The sequence below is a fragment of the Ischnura elegans genome, chromosome 9, assembly GCF_921293095.1.
Source record: "Ischnura elegans chromosome 9, ioIscEleg1.1, whole genome shotgun sequence".
Lineage (NCBI taxonomy): Eukaryota > Metazoa > Arthropoda > Insecta > Odonata > Coenagrionidae > Ischnura > Ischnura elegans.
The window spans coordinates 110,100,697-110,121,271 of NC_060254.1; the positions used below are offsets into that span (position 1 = coordinate 110,100,697).

General features: G+C 39.3%; 1 protein-coding gene across 3 annotated transcripts in view; it reads right to left on the reverse strand.

Moving 5' to 3' along the window:
* LOC124165778 (cuticlin-4) overlaps window positions 1–20,575 on the reverse strand; it is a 261,659-nt gene that overhangs the window by 190,163 nt on the left and 50,921 nt on the right. For 2 of the 3 annotated variants that reach the window (XM_046543272.1, XM_046543273.1), the window contains exon 2: window positions 19,947–19,996. In XM_046543272.1, the coding sequence (XP_046399228.1) occupies window positions 19,947–19,988 (42 nt within the window). In that variant the 5' untranslated portion in view covers window positions 19,989–19,996. The remainder of the gene's footprint in view (window positions 1–19,946; window positions 19,997–20,575) is intronic. The other variant, XM_046543270.1, reaches the window with a different exon arrangement.

A 20,575-nucleotide genomic window follows, 5' to 3' on the forward strand; every position in this document is an offset into this window, starting at 1 on the left:
TGAGAGATGGAGGTCGTTCAGCCATATGGTCTCCGTATTGGGTAAAAATTATTCATGCAGATGTGGCTAGATAGTAGCACATGCAGCTTTTAAACTAACATAAGAGCCTTTTCTTCTACTAAATTTTTGGTACTTAAGGAGCATCTTCGTCATACTTTTTGTTCCAACAATTAGCGTATAATATTCAGGAATTATTATTAGAAATTAATGGAAGCCTGGCAGACCAGAGTCTGGAGTTGATAGCATTTAGAAAATATTAAACTGACGGTTAGAGTAACGAGGCGTCCAGAAGATTTAACAAACATTCCCAAACAGAAACAGGCGCTACCAATGCCTTCGTACAATAATTCATCTCGTGTATAGCATAATCATTCACAATTATAGGTATAAGAAGATAATTATAGATATTAGGTATTATAATTACCTGTAGAAAGATTGTTTTCACCAGATTCAGAAAATCCACCAAGTTAACCATTTAGGAAAACCGTCACGATATTTCCATTCTCAGGTGGACTAGTATCTGCTTCTGCGACGAATATTACGTCCCACAGTGAATTCGGATGCGAGGATACATTTTTTATTCATATATTTTTTTCGAGGAGCGAGGGAAAGGAGCCGAAGAGTCCATCCACATGGAGGAGACGCAGTAGGTAGTACGTGAGACGAAAATCGAAAGTAGCGCGGTCGGAATGAGGTCAGCGGAGGAGGTGGGATGGGCGGGATGGGGAGGGGGGAGAAATGTCCCGTGCGGTGGGCGAAATGACGTGATATACCCCTGGAAGAGGGGTCTCGGGCGGGGGAGGTCATGACACCCTCACAAAACCCACCCCTTCAAATCACAGGGGTCCACGTCACAACTATACAGACACGAGTTAGGTGCATATTTATACGAAAAAATACTCGCGACGTCATACAGCTTTGAGGGTAAAATCTTCTCTGGATTCCCACCGCGTTAAATTCTCCATTTTAGCCAACATTTCAAGCTCCGACTCGGGGCTCATCCTCAGGGCTGCTCAATGACCTCCGAGTAGGAGATTGAAACGTCGGCTAAAACGGATAATTCATCCCGGTGGGAATCCCGAGAAAACTTTACCCTAATTATTCGCCGGGAAAGCATTAAATCATATTTCATCAGAGAGTTTTTTTTATGTTCAACGTTCAAGTCTTGTCTTTCAGTAAGATTCGACATAGCATAGCAGAGGTCAGAGCTCACCACAGAGTAAGCCACAGGTACATATGTCACACAATGGTGGTGAAAGGGCAAGTTCCCTCGGTCAAATCTCACCACGAGGATTTTTTTTCTGGGGGTGTCCGTCGGTTTCTCACGGGATTTGAACCCTAGATCCTGAGGTCAACAACCCATTACAGCTCATAAATATTAGTATTAAATTATTTTTCGGACGAAGAATTATTGTGCGCAAATGCACAGACACCATAGCTATCAGAAACTATCTCGCTCCACTAAGTGTATCGTCATCACCATCATCAATTCTGATGGGAATGATTTAACGCGGCTTTTCACTCGATGGTTTTTTTCAGAAAATCAAGTTAGTGACTGTCTGCTTCAAATTTAAAGGGACTAGAAATTGAAGTTATGAACCCAGAAGCGGGTGAACGAAAACAAGATTAATCATTTTTCATCGAAAATTTTAAATTGCATATGCTGAAATAAAAATTCCATTTTTTGAAAGGACTCTTAATAAAATGAAATACTAAATGGTTGCGTCTCTTCAAATTCGTGGCTGCCGTCCTGGAGTCCAAGACAGAGTCCCTTATTTCAATTTGAGCGCATAAAAATGGCAAATATATCGTATTTTCATTTTTATGATTAACAATACGACAGCGACAGTAACGCGCGCGAAAAGCGAATGGCAATGTACTCCGCAATTAGACTCCGGACGAAAATCTGTTTTAAAAATTAAATCGCTGACGGATATTTTATTTAATATCCATTTCAAAAATATTTACTTGGAGATTTCAAATTCTTATGTAATACTGCCATTTTAACTCCGTATTCGGAACGATATCTATATTACTATGTATATATACTATTAAAATGGAGAGTAACTTTTGCCACACGAAGGATGGCGATGTAAGCTGAGAGGTAGCCATATGTTCCAGGGTAACCATGGCAATAAGGTTCGATAGCATCCCCATATGCCCCTAAAACCCTGGAAACCATTCTCAGCGAAACAAAGGCGTTGGGAGGTCATATGTTTCTGAATCTGCTGAACCACAGGTGTTTAGGAGAGGGATGTGTTTCTGTGGGGCGCGTGCTGAGCGAAATGAGAAATTCACTTGACCACTCTCTAAGGTGTTAGTTACCTTTTCAAAAAGTTCGAAAAGGGATGTTTTTCGGGGAATTGAAAAGGACAGACGCTACAAAAGGAGCCGTTCATTAGTGTCGACTGCCAAGAGGTCTGAAGCGGGCCTGACATTCAATGCTGTGCGCCGTCTTTCCGGGCGAATAGGGAGGAGTTTGGGCCAGTCCTCTGAAGGGAAATGATTGATGAGCCAGCCATTCTTACGAAGCGCCCAATGCTCCCTTTGCAAACTGAAGAAAAAGATCAGACAGAGAAAGCTTTCGAAAAGACTAAAACGGTGAAAATATGCGTTTTATATAAAGTGCTATGAATGCAACTACAAGGGTGAAATCATTATAATATGACTCTATTACTGTTCTTAGTTTCTTATCTGTTTATGATCCAACGCACGGCTAAATACCGGGATTATTGCTTCAACGGTAAGAGCTAAGTGAATCGCCGGAGGGCTTAAGCGATGATTTTTGTGAGATGGCAGCCTCTTGAAAAAGAGGGCTGGAACGACACAGAGGCCAACAAATGAGAGGACGCATTCAATTACATATTTCATTTAAAAAAATCAACGTTGACGTCCTATAACGTAAAATTTGAAAGCAAATGACGAATTTTATCAAGATAACGGTTCTATAAATGAACAAAAATGCATTAATTAAACAACATTTTTGAGCGATGAACAACAGGAAGAAAAGAAGTATAGTATCTGTATCCACTCCACAACCTGACTCAAGAAAAATATATTTCCAATATTTTTATAAGACAACTTATCAGAGAAGCTAAGAATATATGTTTTCTGGATATACAGATACATGACTGAATATTTTCAAGTCATTATTCGTTCACAGAAAGTTACCAACCGTAGGGCTAACTAGACCAACCGCATTCAACGTATCCTCAGAAAACAAATCAGCGTCCGAGGTTGAACTATGAATATTTATAAGCGTGGAGAATTTATTGCTTGAGACGCGACACATTACGGGAGAGAAAATCAATTGTGTTATATCTTCGTGTCCCAATACCTTTCTTCTTTCCATCTAGAGAAGAATAGGAGCGAATAGAAGGCCTTGAAAGAGTCTTGGGCACTTCGTGCATCAATGAGTGTCACCAAGCATTCACAATCAAGCGAGAAGGGAAAAACGTTCCTCTTTTCAACGACGGCGACCTCTCTCTCCTCCGCCAGATTCACCTAAGGCATCAAAACGTCTTCACATCTGCAGACGACGCGTCCGAAACCTTGAATACACACACACCAGCCGATGGCATTAGACGCTCTTGGCACTAATCCTGAGCGAAAGAGTCTTACTCACGAGTAGGTGAGGATAAAAGTGGGGCCAGCACCCGCCACCTCTACTTAAAAAAAAAACAATATTCAGGTGAGAAACTTTACTGAACTTCCCTAGAATAATTTTCCTTCATACACAGCAATAGCGTACCATTCGCTAATCGTTTAAGTCGCTAAGACGCAATACCCATGTCACCATTGAGACGTTCGAGGTATGTCGGGACCAAAGTAGTGACGCCATCCGTCCCCTACTAATATTCACTGTTAACGAAACAGTAATTGGATTCCCAACATTTTGCCGAGTTCTAAATGGCCTAAACTCATTGTACCTACTTACTTCCTATTGAATTATTTCTGCTCAAGGGTGCGGAAGATATTCTGAGAATAGAGAAATACGAATAAAATGGCTTCACTAACTAAATTAGGAGTATATCATTATATTCTCATATTAATCCAGCTAAACGATATATCCATCAAGCATACCTAACTTGAGTAATATGATTCCCATTTTAATATTTCACGAATATTTAATTAACTTTCAAGTCCTTGATGAAATATTATGACGATGAAATAGAGACATAAAAGCCGATGTGAACGTGAAAAAAATTTGACACCACTTGGCGAAAACAACCTTTCACAGGATGATAAATTAATTTCACTCTTGGGTGGGTGGAGAGAGAGAAACAATTATCCTGAGAATTATTCTTATGCGTATGGGATGAACGCCACTTATACTTGCCACCATTATTTCTACGCCCGAAGAATCAAATATTTTGGTATAATGGATAAGCTTACGAAGATGGCCTCTGGGAATAACATGCCTTGGAATCAAGCGTTCAGTATCGCATAACAATTAGACTGGAGGCAAAAACAGTCAAAATTACTTAATATTCCGATAAATCGCAGAAACTCCGCGTAAAGTGATAATTTTTAATGAGCACAGAACATGAACGAACGCGATTGTCTGAATAAGAGCGATGCAGTCGTTGACCGAGAAAGAAGGAATTTAGAAACTGAGAGCGATAATTTGGGAAAACCATTGACTCTCCCCCCACACTTGATTTTACTTCTCCACAGCAACCAATCTATTCAGTCCAAAATGACAACGCCCACTCAAATGCAACGAATGCTCAACATTTTCGAATCCCTTGCGACATTCGCCTGTCACTTTTAACATACGCAAATGAACACTCAAGTTCATTGACATCTCCACGGTCCTTATGTGTCTCTACCGAAGGGAAATGTTCCGTTCGTTCGAAAATATTTATCTCATGAGATCCTACGCACAATAACGTGGTGAAAAAAGGAAACACCCGAGATGTCGCAATCAGAAGAGAAGGAGAAACATTGGAGTCGCATACAACTGCACGCATTCCCTAAAAATGAACGCACAGGCATTAATTACGACGGTTTCCCCAAGATCAGGGCATTAGTGCGAATTAAATTCCTTCACTGCTAGTACAGTTATGCCACAAAATGCAGATATTTTATATCTTATATCACACGGAAAAAATTAATTACAAAGCAGCTTTGAAAAATAATTATAGTCTGTTTGCTGAAAAAATATAGTGATTTATCCCAAAATATTTGCGATTAATTATGATATTCTCACATTTAATTATTATTTCGCATATTTTAAAGCATGAAGATATTTTGAGACAAGGATAGAATTTGAGAAAGGGTATTCTTTTCGAAACTAAACTCTTATGAGCGATTTTTGAGCGAAGAATTCGTACAATCACATGAAATGCAAAATCGTGGTACTTAGGCGTACTTGTATTTAAAGAGATTTCATATTTCAATACCAGGTTTGATTCTGCTGCACGTACAAAAAACTGCTTACTAAATAATCCACTCTCATATCCATGACAAGCCTTCAGTATCCCACATAATCAAAGATTTTGTTTCCTTGCACATGTTTAAAACAAGACCCAGGGACTGACAGTTCGAAATGTAATTATTACTTAAGAATTATCTAAATGAATGGAGTAATGAAGGTGGTTCACTTAGAGACATTCTGATGAGTGTGCAATGTACACCCATTCCGTTCCTTAGAGACCAATTCTTACAGGAATACTTGAAAGTTCATTTCAAGTACTGTCCAATCTCTAAGGAAAAAATAAATATTCAAGAATTGTTAGCCTGACAAACTTTTCGACCGGGGCACGCAATAATTTTCAGAACCACGTGGGATATCACCACGGCTATTCTCTACCATCATTGGCTGAAGCCATTGCGTCCTAGTCTACGCTCTATGAGTGGGCTAACAAATGAATCATGATCAAGAGCACGTGAAGTACCGCCCGTGTGTGGAGACATTGCGTAAGGCAGCACGCGTCCCAGTTTGCAGCAGCCGTCTCTCGAGATGAAATTGTGACATTGGGCAAACACCCTTGAGCCGCACGAACGCACAATTTTCTATTCCGAGGAACACGCGTGCCTCGAACAATGCGTGGAAAGGGCGTCGGCATGCGAGAAACGGTTCTCTTTAATTCTCTTCTGACAAAATTACGGCGGCACCTTAAAATAAATGTCAGCCGCACCTAGACGCACCCAAGCGAAATCAACCCATGCTAGGAACAATCGCACGAAATTGCGTATTTATGCTGATTGGAGGAGAAACGCCGAACCAAATGGCGAGGCGGAGCATGTAACTGGATCAGCCTCGAGGGGTAGACGAGAACCAGATTATTCATTTTTGGATGCCCCAATTCGAATCCTGAAATAAGTGGAGATATTACTCAGCAAATCCCAAAAATGTAGTAGGAGCCTAGGATGTATATCAATTATTATTTTTCAGGAAAAATCGTCTGCAGGAGACGTTGATCCATGAAACCCCACATAATGTTCTCAAATATTTCTATTTCTTATCAGTTCCTAGTAGTTTAATCAACTCCTGATATTGTAAGCGAAAAATAGTCTCCGTTAGCTGCCATAATAACCAATCTGAATTGAAGAAACTCTCTGGGTTCAGATATAAATTTTTATACATGGTTTTAAAAGTTTGATTTTATATGATTCTCTTTTTTAACGACCCTTTGATGATAGGCAGAAGACGTTTCTACTGATGTGATGCGTTCGTTCAATGGAGCGCTAAAATGCGGAAAACTGTTAACTATTTGCCGATGAGATAAGTTTTGCATTCCCATTAGCAAACTTTGCACTCTCTATCCGGCATCCTAACAACTCCTCCTTTTTCAACCAAGCTGCATATTATGTAAAAAAAATCAACCAATGATAAAGAGGCAATAACTGATTTCTGAGTGAATTTGAAAGCAAAAATGATGTAACTATAAATCATCAAGGTAAACTCTAAGTGACTGCACGGAAAGAGTTGAGCTTATGAGTCAGATGTAGCTGGCGAAGAAAACCGACTGGGAAAACGGAGAAAGTGTAGCCAGTTATAATGTGGCATTTTTTAGTGTCCCCCCCCCCCCCAAAAATTTCTGGTACCCCCCCCCCCAGAAATTCCTCGAACTTCCTCCGAACTTATCCGCAGAACAGGTTTTTTCGCGCAAAGGATTTTTCGCGCAAAAGGCCTGTAGCAAAATCCTGTCTCTGCAAAATCCTGTCTCTGGAAAATCCTGTCTCTGAAAACCCTGCCTCTGGAAACTCAGCCTCTGGAATCAGCCTCTGAAACAGCCCCGAAACAACCCCGAACCAACCCCGAACCAACCTACCTGCAATGCAAGACTTATATAGGACTACTGCGGAGAAATACTTCTCCTTGGCAAGCAAGGGGAAATCGGTGCTAAGGCCTTAGTATTGCACTTGGAGTGAGAAGTTTTACCATTGTCCTATCACAAACTCTCTCTCCCTCCAACACCTCACCCCAGTATCTCCTTCCCCTCCATGTGTTCCAATGAACGATTCCTCTGATGTCTCAACCCAGAAGTTGAGGGGAAAATTCTGGGTGCTGGCTGTTGTCTCAAAACCAGGGAATGGTGTTTTGTGGAGCGGCCGTTTCTGCAGGGGCAGTGACGCATTAGTGGGCGGTTGTTGAATTCGCCTGGCTACCCCTCCACTCCCTGGAAGAAGCCCTCCCCTCAAATGCTGTCTCGCCTTGCATAGGCAAGCCCTCTTTCTGGTCGAGACCTGCTGGGAGTCACATGTCTTGTGAGCCATGAGATTTTTAGAGCAATTTTCTGCTGGTAATGTTTCCTTTGGGATCATGAATTTACTATCATTGTTTTCTGTAATACTTCTGATTTTTTGAATACTCTACTTTGAATAGATATCGTACGGTAATAACTCGTAAATTGTTTTTGGCTACCTTTTTCTTGTGAGCTGTTTTTCTGTTTGTGGAGTCTTACCCTGATCCAGCATGTGACCGACGGTTGGAGTATTTCCCTTGTCTGGACTTACGTGAAAAATCAACCAGATTTTACGACGTAACGTCACAATAAGGCGACAGTCAACCGCCGCCCTTTGGGAGTTGTAGGGCGCGTAGGAGGAAGGCCGCATTTGTTTTTCAGAGCGCATTCAATTTACCACAATGGCATTGCGTCATCGCACGGATTCACATAAATTTATATGAGCTAGGCTAATGCATCTGCGCAGTGACGGAACTACAAGGATTTTAGTATGAGCGTGCTCATAGAAATAGGCAAGGGCAACGGAAATTATCACTTCCTCCAGCTTCAACGACCTCCCATTCCTGAGTAATTATAATGATTAATTTTCACATGCATAGTGGTGTCCAAGAGTCAAAATATTTGACAGTGAATGCCACGATTTGAGCCTTACTATAACTTTCTAAAAAAATATTGCGTCATATCTCATTTTATTCATAAACACCAATCAATCAAGCCCATGATTTCTAGCGAAATGATTCATTCCCCGAGTGCCAGCAGTCACACACGGCCGAAGTATCTCTGCCATAATATTTTGCCAAATGGTTTCACAAGATTCTAATGGCAGCCTCGATTGGTTGGGCAACATTTATTTTGTTCGACTATAGCAAAAGTAAGTCAAATTTAGTGTTCCGGCAGTTTTTTCTAGGGTGTCAGACGATTTGAGAGGAATCGATTCATTGACTTTTGTCGTATTTCGTTTCGTTCACCCAAAACATTTGTATGGCTGAGTCGGTCAGTGAGTGGTCTGAAGTCAGTCTCATATCATATAGATAAGACAATTTACTATACAGTAATGAGTTTTAACGGCTATGAAACAACATCCGAGTCAAATATTGAGAACAGGGTGTTTGCTATAATTTGCTATTAGACTAGTTGTTCTTTGGTTTTCCTCCTTAATAAAGGGAGAGTCAGTTTTTCCTTAAAATTAATACCTCAAATAGGAGTTTCTCCTCATAACATCGACTACAATTCCTGTTAATACCTGGTCAAACCAATGCTACGAAATATTAATTACGTTAGTAACAATATTATCAATTTCATATACTTATTAATTGCGAAAGAGATAGAATAAAATACATGCTTAAAAGAATAGTTTGAAGTATAAATATGAATTATCTTTTAGCGGCACGGTGCACATAAAAGTACTATTTTATATGAAAATAAGATTGATAAAAATGATAGGAAAACCGCAAGCCAATTTAAAAAAATTAGATTTTTGAAGTGAGGGAAAGAGACATGCATAAAAGGCAACATTTTTCTGAAGAACCCCAATATAACTGGATTCAGAGCTTTAAGATTAATAATCGGCAATCGATACAAGCCATTAGAAAAATGAAATTTGACACCAAGATGTCTTTGTTGCATATTAATATAATGATTACATTTGGCCGGAAAATTGCATTGGATGCGTATTAATTACACGAGAGAGATTACCATCAACTCATTAGATCATTACATTAAATTGTCATCAACTTTTGACGGAAAAATGACCTCATTTGCAGCTCCTCTCCCCGAAAAACAATTTCCCCCTGGATGAAGGCATTTTCTCGTTCCATCACGTCACTTCCGATGCATCAAAGTGGCAGAAAAAAAACCATTAATAGCACAATCGTTTCGAAAGCAAAGATTAATTACAGCGTGCGATATGAGGGGAAACTTTCAAATCACGATCGTAAACAGACAAATTAAGAGTGCTTACATACTCACTCTCTCTCTTCGATGAGAGTGAAATTTTTTGCGCGCGTCTCGAAGCACTCGAGTGTGCGCGGAGCAAAACATTTGCACTTTGCGGAGCGAGTTCTTTTTTTTGTTCGCTCCGCGAGCGATCCCGTCATCCACCGCGGCCCTGTCTCCCCTCCCACCCCCCACACGCGAAGGGAGTCTTACATTCGGGTGAATCTTTGACGGAGAATGGACCATGCCAAAGCCACAGAGCGAGTTTCACATCACCATCACCGTGAGGATATTTTTGGAAAAGGAAGAATCCAAAGAACTGGAAATTGGCAACTTTCAGCTTCACAATAAACTTATATATATTGCAAGCTATAGAATATCCAATCAATTAACACCAACAACGTCTTTCAATAGTATTAAGAATGGGCAAACGTTGCATGCTTACTGCTGAACTTTCGTACAACCTCCAACATTGAAAACGATGCAATAACGAAGTGAGGCGTGGTTTTCAGAGCGAAGTAATGTTGCGCTTAGGGAAAGTAAAAATAAAAAAATGAACCATTTCCTATATATTATTTTCATGTAATAAAGATCCTGCAAATTGTGAACACGTATGTCACAATACAATGACCACGAGGCAACTGTAAGAATTTTGAGTTTTAATCTATTTTGATTTTTAAAAATTTGACATGAACTCAGTGCAATAAATGTGGCAAATCACAGCGCAGTTAAACTTACCTGAATTATTATATATCTATCGCACATTATGAATTTTGAAACTAAAATTTCGTTTAACAGAAAGAAAAGCTACTGATATTCTACGTGAGATGTCCTTTTCAGGATAAATAACGCAGTCTTTTTTACACACAATAAACTATGTGATCCTCTCAATGACGACCAATCATTTATTTGGTTCTCGATTTCAGAATAGCGACCTTTCGCTCCCATGCACACACAACCTTGCGACCGCAAATTTTCCAACCTAACACTTTCTCGTTCTTTGGGGGGAGGTAATGACGCGGACCTTTATACCTGCGATTCTTCGCGTGAACCTTTTCAAAACCGCACGTGACATACCGTTGGAGGGCACTTGACGAGGCGATGCGGATACCGTAACATCTACCGTGAACCTCACACGGCATCATCCCAATGGGATTGGGGGTAAATCGCCTTTCGCCAAATCGTCCAATTTTCTCCATTTCCACGGCTCACAACAGCAGAGAACAATGAATGCACCATCCACGAACCCTCCCTCCTTCAACTATACGCCCACGCCTTAGCGATCGTCTCCAGACAACAACCCCGGAACGAACACACTCACCGTTTATACCCAATCAGTTATTTTTTTATTTTAGCTTTTACCTTTCGGCAAGGTAGCGGGTGAGGTCGTGACGGGCATAGCAGTAGATACAGTATGTGAATATTTCTTTACCTCAGAAAAGTGAAATCTCTCACAACGCGCAATCTAATTTTTTACTATTCTACAGCAGACAAAAGGCTGTTATATCAACAACACCTCCCCTAACAACCGTAAGGCCTGTTTGCATGATAAATTAATCCGTACGAGTTCGTGTTTAAATGTAAAAATGCGTGAATGAACTCGAAAATACACCGTGTAGCCACCCAACTTGTGCGAATGCATGTGCAGAAAATAGAACCCGCTCTAATTTGGTTCATGCTTTCGTACATGTTCCAGTCCTCAAAATCGTTCATGCAAACAGACATTGACTCGGGCGTGTTAAGGGCGAGGACGTTCTTAAGATAAATTGATAGAAGAAAACTAATAATAATAAAATTACTAAACAAAGGAACACCCTTTTGAACTTCAAAATACTCATCCTTGATGCGTAAGCATTGCCGTTACATAATGAACTACAAGTCTTACAAACGCTAAACTTCCCCCTCCCCGTAAAACCTCCGTCAATTTAAAATGCACCATTACCTTAAAATAAATAATATTTCGCGCTTAATGCATGACATGCTGAAGTAAAGTTTCCACTAAATCCCCCGATTTTTTTACTCTAGGACCTCCCGGATGGGAATCCGACGCTGCCCGCGACACAATCCTGGTTTCGGAAAATTTTTAATTGAAAAGTATTCACAACGTAAAAACTCTGTCCATGATCATCCAGAAGAAAGGGTTTAAACCTGCGGTATTTTGGCCTTTTTTATCGCTGGAAATGTAAAAACAGGTGGTGTACTATGAAATTTTCGTGACACATGAATGCACGAGTGTATGTAATTTACAAAGAAAAGAGAAAGATAACATCCCATATAGTGAAACTATTCCAATGACAGTGGTATGTAAGTTAAGATGAAGATAAAAGAAATATTCCTGGAAATGTGGACAGTGGACAATGAAAATATTGTACTACTAATCACCAGCGAGAGTATTTTCACATTGCACATTCACTGTGCTGTGCTTTTTGCAAAGGGAATGCATGAAAATAATTTCGTTGAGACTTTGAAAAATCATCATTTGTAATATATTGAAAAATTCTCAACAGCGTTACAAATGATCAATAAAAAGGAAAATTCTAAGCGATACACTTTGTAATGATTAAGAACACTATAAAAACTCAAAATCTCACATGACGGCTGAAAATAATAACCAAATTCATCGCAACTGTAAACGGCAGCTGTGTTTAACGTGCAAATGTAAAAATACAATGAAATTTGAGCAAATTGTTAATTGTGCTATTAAAATGATTGAAAATGACATGGTGGTGGGGCGATATTGAATTTATATCGTCCGCGGATGTTGGAAGTAACATACTTCAGATGGCATACATGATGACAGTTTGTACACGGTATGGAATGCGAAAAGAAAAAAGCAGTTAGTTTTTTTTGTCGTTCAATGTTCCGATGGGTGTAAGTCTCTGGCCTTGTCTTCCCTAACCTGAGCGACCTTGAGATCGGGAGGGAATTCCTGGGCGTTGGCGAGCGAACCAAGTTTCCCTTGTGACTGACTGACAATCCTTCGCAGCCGGAAGCGACGACTCAGTGGAGTCAATGATTGGTCCATCGCCCGGCGATGCCAAATCCCACTCTTTGATGCTGCGCGACGAATCGGCTGAGAGGAAAATTCCGGCTGCGCATTACCATGGCAGCCAAATAACTTACTTTAACGCCGAAGAGGTTTCAATCTGGCGAACACATGCCTTTGATTATTTGGATAAAAGAAATGCCACTGCGCATTATTCACCGTAGCGCTGATTGTATCGAACATGAACTCCGGATCAATGGCGTTACACAATTGCTAATTTTGTATTTAACATTTTCCATCCTTTTTAAATAAAACATCTGCTTCCTCACGTGAAAAAAATACCCCAATTCTTTCAAATCACAAAATGCACACTTTTTGTGGACTAGAATTGTAATTCGTTTTATTAAATTAAATACATTTTCTAATTATAATTACATATATTTCACTTTTCTCTTCCTGTTCGTGTTTCTTGATATTTAAAGCTCCACACGGCCAACAATTCCTCGATCTGTGCGGTATCTCACCATAAGAGATATTCTCTTATCGATTGTATGAGAATCCAAGATAAACTTCCTTAAGGAGCAGAATAAAAACCAGACACTGTAAGCTCCTATGAAGCTACATTATTTACTAAATTTTCCCGCGTTTACAATGCTCTACACACGTGAATTAATATTAAATATACAATTATTGACTTGATAGTATAAAATTGACTGTTTTCTTCTCTCTTTATCGATCACAAGGGTTCCCCCAATATAGTTTAAAATAATTTGTTTCGAGCCATGCATTAAAATTACCGAATCAACGTGATGATAGAAAGTGTCAAAAGAATAGTTCGCCCTTAATTTAACAAGCAAAGCCATAACATTGCGAGAAGTGTTGGGGATTCATATATTTCTGAGACATGGTCCAACTGCGTCAATAGCCACTGCGCGCCGGATAACACCAGAAAAATGTCTTCAAGGACAAAACTTAAGAGGGGCCGAGGACAGCAACGTCTCCACAAAATCCGGTCTTCACTCAAACGACGCACAGAGGACCGAGACATTTAAAATGAGTCCCAATCTTTCTTTTATCTTCCGATTTAAAGGACAATATAGCACAACCAATATTAATAGGAAGCTATTTTGCGATACATTATTTGGCTTTAACAGCTTATTGTTAAAATAAAGGTAGCGGTTTTAGCTGCTAGACTATCTGGTAGACCTGAAAATGGCCCAAAAGCCAAATGGTCGTATTGTTTTGAGTGAAGGGAGAATGTCAAAAAGTCCTCATTCAATAATGCCGCTCTTTCATCATGTGACAGCTTCAAGTTTTGATAGTATCCTAAGAAAAATTTTGTAATTAAAGACACTGCCTCTTAATTAGTGAAAGAAGTTGGCCGACTACACCTAGAAAGGAGTGAGAAAATGAGACATTGCGGAAATTCTAGGACAAATATAAGACGATGATGATGATCACTTCAAAGAATGAAGGGGATAGTGGCTCCAAGTGATGTTCCGAAGCATCGATTTATTCCACAGGGTGAACATCGATTGAAACAATTAAAAGGTATGGTACTTTTTCACACAATTTATTTAAGACAACCGGTTTCGTCGCAGAGGCGACATCTTCAGGCACAGAAATCGTTATTTTTTATAGCTATTTTGTTGTTTATTTGGTTGCTATTACGAGTTGGTAGGGGAGGGTTGCGTTGGGGTTGTAAAAAAATTGTGCGAAAAAGTATCATACCTTTTTATTGTTTACAATGGATTTTCACAAAGTTGCGCCTGAAACAATTGAGTTTATCGATTGAAACCATTTCTCCATTGCGATATCGCCACTCACGCGACGACACCTTCTTTTTCGCTTTCAATGTTTCCGAGCACGTGAAACGTTTTCCTCGTTCGCACAAAAATCCGAGAAAAGGCTGAAAAGTAACATTTGCCGTGGCATTTCGAAATTACGTAACTCGGCGCGACGCGATGAAATCAAAATCGGACGCATTTCTACGCGAAGCTAAAAGAGAAATTTCTAGCGATGATCACGGCGAGTGCCTGCTTTTTTCCACAGTACAGAGGCAGCGGCGATAGAGAGTAAAAGTAATTAAAGGCGACTTACGGAAGGAAATGGCCGGAGTGGCATGAGTTCACCAGCACAGTGAACGGAACGTAAGTGTTCGCCATCTATTTTATTCCCTGTCTTCCGTAGAAATATCTGTGATAGTAATAGAGAAACGCAAATTCGCGGCACTAGTCGGCTCCCCTTCGCCATAAAAAGAAAGACTTTAAAACCTCTCCATTTTTCAAATTAACTGCTCACTACAGTATTTATTATTGGATCACTATATTAAATCATCACTTCTGCATATTTGCTCCAAAAGCAGTACGCGATCGATGAAGTTCAAGCATCATTATTCATTCACTGCACACTCAACATTTTTGTTTACAGTGACAGTTCTGATAAACTATACCGCAGAAACAACATGGAATTCTGTCTCCACTATTTTTCAAGAAGTTTTTCCTCGTAGCTACAACAGAAAAACATCTTCAAGCATAGATGAACGTAGAATGGTATCATAATATCAATGCTACTAGGATATTATACTTAAGGAGAATAAAATGCGATGGAAAGCTAAGAATAAGAGAATATGTTCGTATTTGAGGCAGACTTCTCACGTAAATTTAATTTTTTAATGAAATTCAGGCAGAATAATAATAATATCACGGTCATACAATACTTTAGCTTGTCGTTTTGAGTTGGGCGGCTGCCTAAACTAAACCTATATTACCTATCAACATTCACACTTATTAACATTTTCATTTTAGATAAAATTTTATAAATTTTAACTCTGACATGGTTAGTTAATATGAAATACTTATGAACCATTATGAATACAAATGATACATTTTCGCAGATATGTTCCTCAAATAATTAAATTATGAAATCCAATATTTATTTCAATTAAAAAGAAGCAATATCGACTCCATTTGATTTTTCTAAACCTATTTCCCAAAAACAGCTTATACCATGGGCCTCTAAATCAGGGGATTTAACAATCAACAACAATTGCTTATCACAAGCACCCATGCCCTAGATAGGGGATACCTACCCAGGCGGGACTCGAACTCGTGACCTTCGATTTGGCAGACGAAGAGCCCGCCGGCAGCGAGGCCGGCAAAAATTGGTTTCTCTTTCACGTCACCCGATGAAATGTTCAGCTAGAATGGGAACCACTTACTTTGGACCATTCTCAATGAACTTGACGACTAAACGCTAAATAAATGCTAATATCCCTTTCATTGTATCCATACAATTGACAAACACTTTTTCGTGATCGCAACAGAGCAATAAAACACGATGACAGGAGCGGAGAGACCGTGGTGGTCTCAATTTCAGTCGAGTGAAAACAAGTTTGCCAATCTATTCCAGAGTGTGTAGAGGCGAGATTGTGGAGGCAAGATATTTACCATCCGGTAAGGAAGGGGGTCGGCTAAAGGCGGGGATGTCGCAAGTCTCGCTGGTCACTCGGAAAGGCGTAGGCCACGCGCGGAGAGAGAAAGGGCGTGGGCGTCAGGAGTATTTGGGGGGGATAGGAGGGGGCACGGGGGGATGCGGGAAAGAAACGGGGTCCTGACTTGGAAGCAGATACATTACGGTCGAGCTCGAAGGCCTTGGCCGAACGAAATTCAAATTTGAAAAAATTGGTGATATGGTATTTTGAAGAGAATACCTAGCTGACTTGTAGACAAAGCTTGCAATGACAAAGACTCCTTAAAATTTACCTTCACAGCAATAAAAAGCAAGATTACAAGATTAAAAATAGATCTTTTCTGTTTATGGATGACTGTGAAACCCTCATACTAGATATTATTGATGCCTTATGTAATTTAAATTATTTTTCATGTCAGCTATTATTAAATTCATAATTTATTTCCTGTATTTTTATATTGTCTCATTTTTTACCATGGCTCATTGAATTTTCTTTCAAATCAATATATTGTAAATTGATACCACGTGATATCATCCGCGAAACTCCACATTGCACGCTTTACGAATCCGAGAATCTATTGAGCTCTGCCACAGGTATTCCTTACTTTCTTAATCTATTTATAAATATACTCTAAATATAAATACTTCTCCTTTCGTACCCTCCGATAGGTTTGGAGTAATCGCAACTCGCAGATACATGAATTCATCAGACTCCTTCATGTTAACTCCATCTAAGCAATGAATGTACAGCCGGGCATTGGCTGATATTTTGCTCGAATCCCCACTCTTGGCTCCACGCATGAACGCTCCGTAGTTCCGATAAGAGGATCTCAAAGTAAGAGTCTTCAATAATTCCATGACAAATGACTGTGTCGTCAGCAGATAAACGTTTTTCTACAACTGATTCGGGATTAGAGGTCGTTTATGTAAATGTTGAACGATGTGGGTCGTATTTCGCTTCCTCATAGGACAAAGAACGATAATTTAACTACTTTAGAATTAATTCCGTCAAAATCTTCCTCTACAGAACTGCGTATGACGATAGGGTTCAGTATTGTTCATAAAAAAGCTTAAACAAAAACATTTTCTCTTCAATCCTTTCACTTTCCGTAGACTGGATCCGCCACCTCAAGGAATGGTAGAGAAGTGAGGACAGTAAAAAAGCTCGGCGTGGGTGGTACTTCACGAAGTGTTAAATCTGATGAATAGAACGCTTTATTGGGGATAAGGCATCCTAATCATATTACCCAAAGGGAATCGGGTTCAGACTATAAATGTCGTCACTGCCAGGATTCGAAGCTGGTACATTCATTTCAGTAGTGACAATGCATACGAAATATAAGCGTCAACAGAGACACCTGAGGCAAGACCAAAAATGTCATGCGTGCCAGTGCCTTAATGCACGCCTGGCAAATATTCCCAAGCGGTATGACGCGATCAGAGTGGGCAGTTTGAAAAATCTCAATGTTCCGAGACGACGAGGGTTCTGCCGAGGACAGTTCCCGACGGCGATTCAATGGTGAACGGGAGTAAAATACGGCATCGCGGTGGAGTAAATGCTGGTTGGCTGTGGCTGGTGACAAGAGGGACATGAACTGTGTTGAGAGAATGCGCGGCTCAGTGAGCAGTGGGCGAAGTTTATTCCAAGCGGGGTCGTCGGAGCGAAGGTAATATTGTTCAAGTGGTGGTGGTTTTGAAAGCGCAAGCAACGTGATCCTTAACGGTGGCTATCCACATTCTATACAGCTTCAAAGGCATACACTATATTGCTAAGAAAGCAGCCTTTTTTTATTAGCTCACGGGAGAAACCAGTGGAAATGACCGCACGGCACAGCCATCCCGCTGCTTGAGATACTAGGTGGCGGGTCACGAGGGAAACGACGGCGCGGAGCATTGAGTCAAAGGACAACTTTCTATCATTTCATGTAACTTAGGGTGGTGTAATTATATATGAAAAGGATAAAATTACAATAATAAACTTCTAATGCTGAACCCACCGGTTTCAAATGACAAAGATAAGACGGAGTTGTGTTAACTCGAATATAAAGCATACTCATTTCAGATTAAGTACACTTCGGAAGAATACCAATTACGATAAACTAGTCTTTCGCAGCAATTAAGGACTTCATACTACTTAATCGATCAAATACAAACCGTTGTAATGAAATCATGAAACTAAAATCATGACTGTAAATATTCAAATGGGTTTAATTCTATTCTAATTTTCATTTTACTATTCAGTAACCCCTAGAAAAAGAATTACCATTTAGACTTTAGCATAAACGGCGAAAGAATTTAGCGGTAAAAGATGAGCGAAGATTTGGGATAGGAGGCGAAAAGGTACAGCTTGATTTATCCCACTATAAAGAGGTGAGAAATGATTTTTAATATATTATTCGTCTACCTGAATTTTGAATTCGTAGATTAAAAGCTAAAAAATAGATGTTTCAAAATATGAGAAAATAGGGAATGGTTCTCTAAGACTCCACGTTTTATGCTAATTTCGTGCAAAAATCAATGTCGATACGGTTAATACCGAGCGAATAAGAGACCAAACGCTCAGACTCATTCCGAAAGAAAGTGAAGGGGGAGGGGGGGGGGGGGGAGCATTGAATGGCGATCTGGGGCTCATGGGTGGTGCCGACCGCAGTGCCCGCCTCAGAAATCAAGGACGAAATCATCACGAAACGCCGGTGGCAATACAGAGACTTTCCACATCAGACATTTCATTTGGGATTGAAAAAAATACACGAAATCAGAAGAGAGACTACCATCTGATGATGATGATACATTAAACGAGAAAAAAAATTGGAAAAGAATAAAATTAGAACGAGATATGAATGCAGAGGTATGAATGATAGCAAAATGATTTTATGTTCTCCAGATTGTTTTAAATGAATCACATTCTTCAGAATGAATTATATAATTTATTGGGCATAAAATAATGAATATCAAAGGTAGCAAAATCGTTTGTTTAATCTCTTGCAACACAATATAAGAGGTAAAAATATTATTATTCCTTGGCCGGTCACTCGTAAAATCCCATTAGTACTGGCAATGCGTGGTGCGAAAAACTATGCGAAATATGAGTCAATCAAAAAAATGGTACATGAATAGAGGAAGGGATTTTTCGGCGAAGATTACTGATCGAGCACGTATGCATGGCAACGAGAGGGTGAGGTATTCGAGGATAAGATCAAATCATGAATACCAATCGTAAAATACAACGTGGAAAGAATGAGAACGAAATTTCGCAATCAATGTTTTTTATTGGACTCTTGCGTAAAAAGATCAATGAATGTAGACAGGTTGGAAATTGCAGAGTGATAGGTTATAAAAAGCGAATATTGAATTTTCATGACCGAGAGCACACATGATTTGAAAAAATGCTTTTACGTCCTCTATTTCAAATTCCTGGGTTATAAGTCGATTTCAAAAACAGATAATTTTTAATACAAGAACGTAGGGAACCATTGGATAAATTTTCCAACTTTAATCCATTGAAAAGACAAATATAGATAAAAGATATGAGCACTGCAAATGGCATTAATTTTAAGCATTATGATATGGATTATAGAGTTAATCCAAAGTCGTTCTATGAATTTAAAGGGATCCATATGTGTATCTCATATATTAAAAAAAGGCATCTCAGCTTAGATAAAATATGAATAATTTTAATAACATCACAATGTTACCATTTGTTTTTCACGTAATAATTCTGCCTAGAAGCTTGTTTGGAAAATCTAAAACCTAATTTGACTTAAGAGATCATCCTTATACTGTGATTTCGTATCTGCAAAAACGATCATTGACTCAGACCTATAAGACTGAGCGATCAACTTAATTATTTATGTACTTACCGTTAAGAGGTTCGAAGTCGGCCTCTGCATTGTCCTCGCCATTTTTTCTTCTGAAATAATAAAAAAAATGTACAGTTAAAATTGTGAAATATGAAAATGCTTCAAACAATTATGAACTTAATACCCTTTTATTGCACCTTGCCTGTTCTTCTGAACGAGAAGACTATCATGATCAATCAATACCATCTTATTACATGTATTTACAAAAAATATCAATTGTATGGCAGTTTGTATTTTTCTACCGATGAACTTTATTAAGCATACAGCTGCAGTTTCACTGGAAGCGTTTGTTTGGGATGTTGACTGTTGGGCAATTAAGGCATGGAGCTAGTGGCGTTAGTGAATATTCTGGCTAAACGATTGAATGAAAGCGAATATGTCTGAATCGCATGTAAGTCACACGGAAAATAAGAGTGAAAATATCACGTCTAAGCAAAAGTCAATATGAAAAAAGAGCATGAAGAAAACTCAGATTTCTTGATCCATCCTTACTTTGGGTGACATAAAACAGCAACTCGACTTTAGGTAATGTCCTTAAATTTGAGCCTAGCCTGAGAACTTATTCTCACAGCGGACTTTGTTACAAAAGATCGACATTAATTGGAAACCATACAGTAATTTTGAAATTC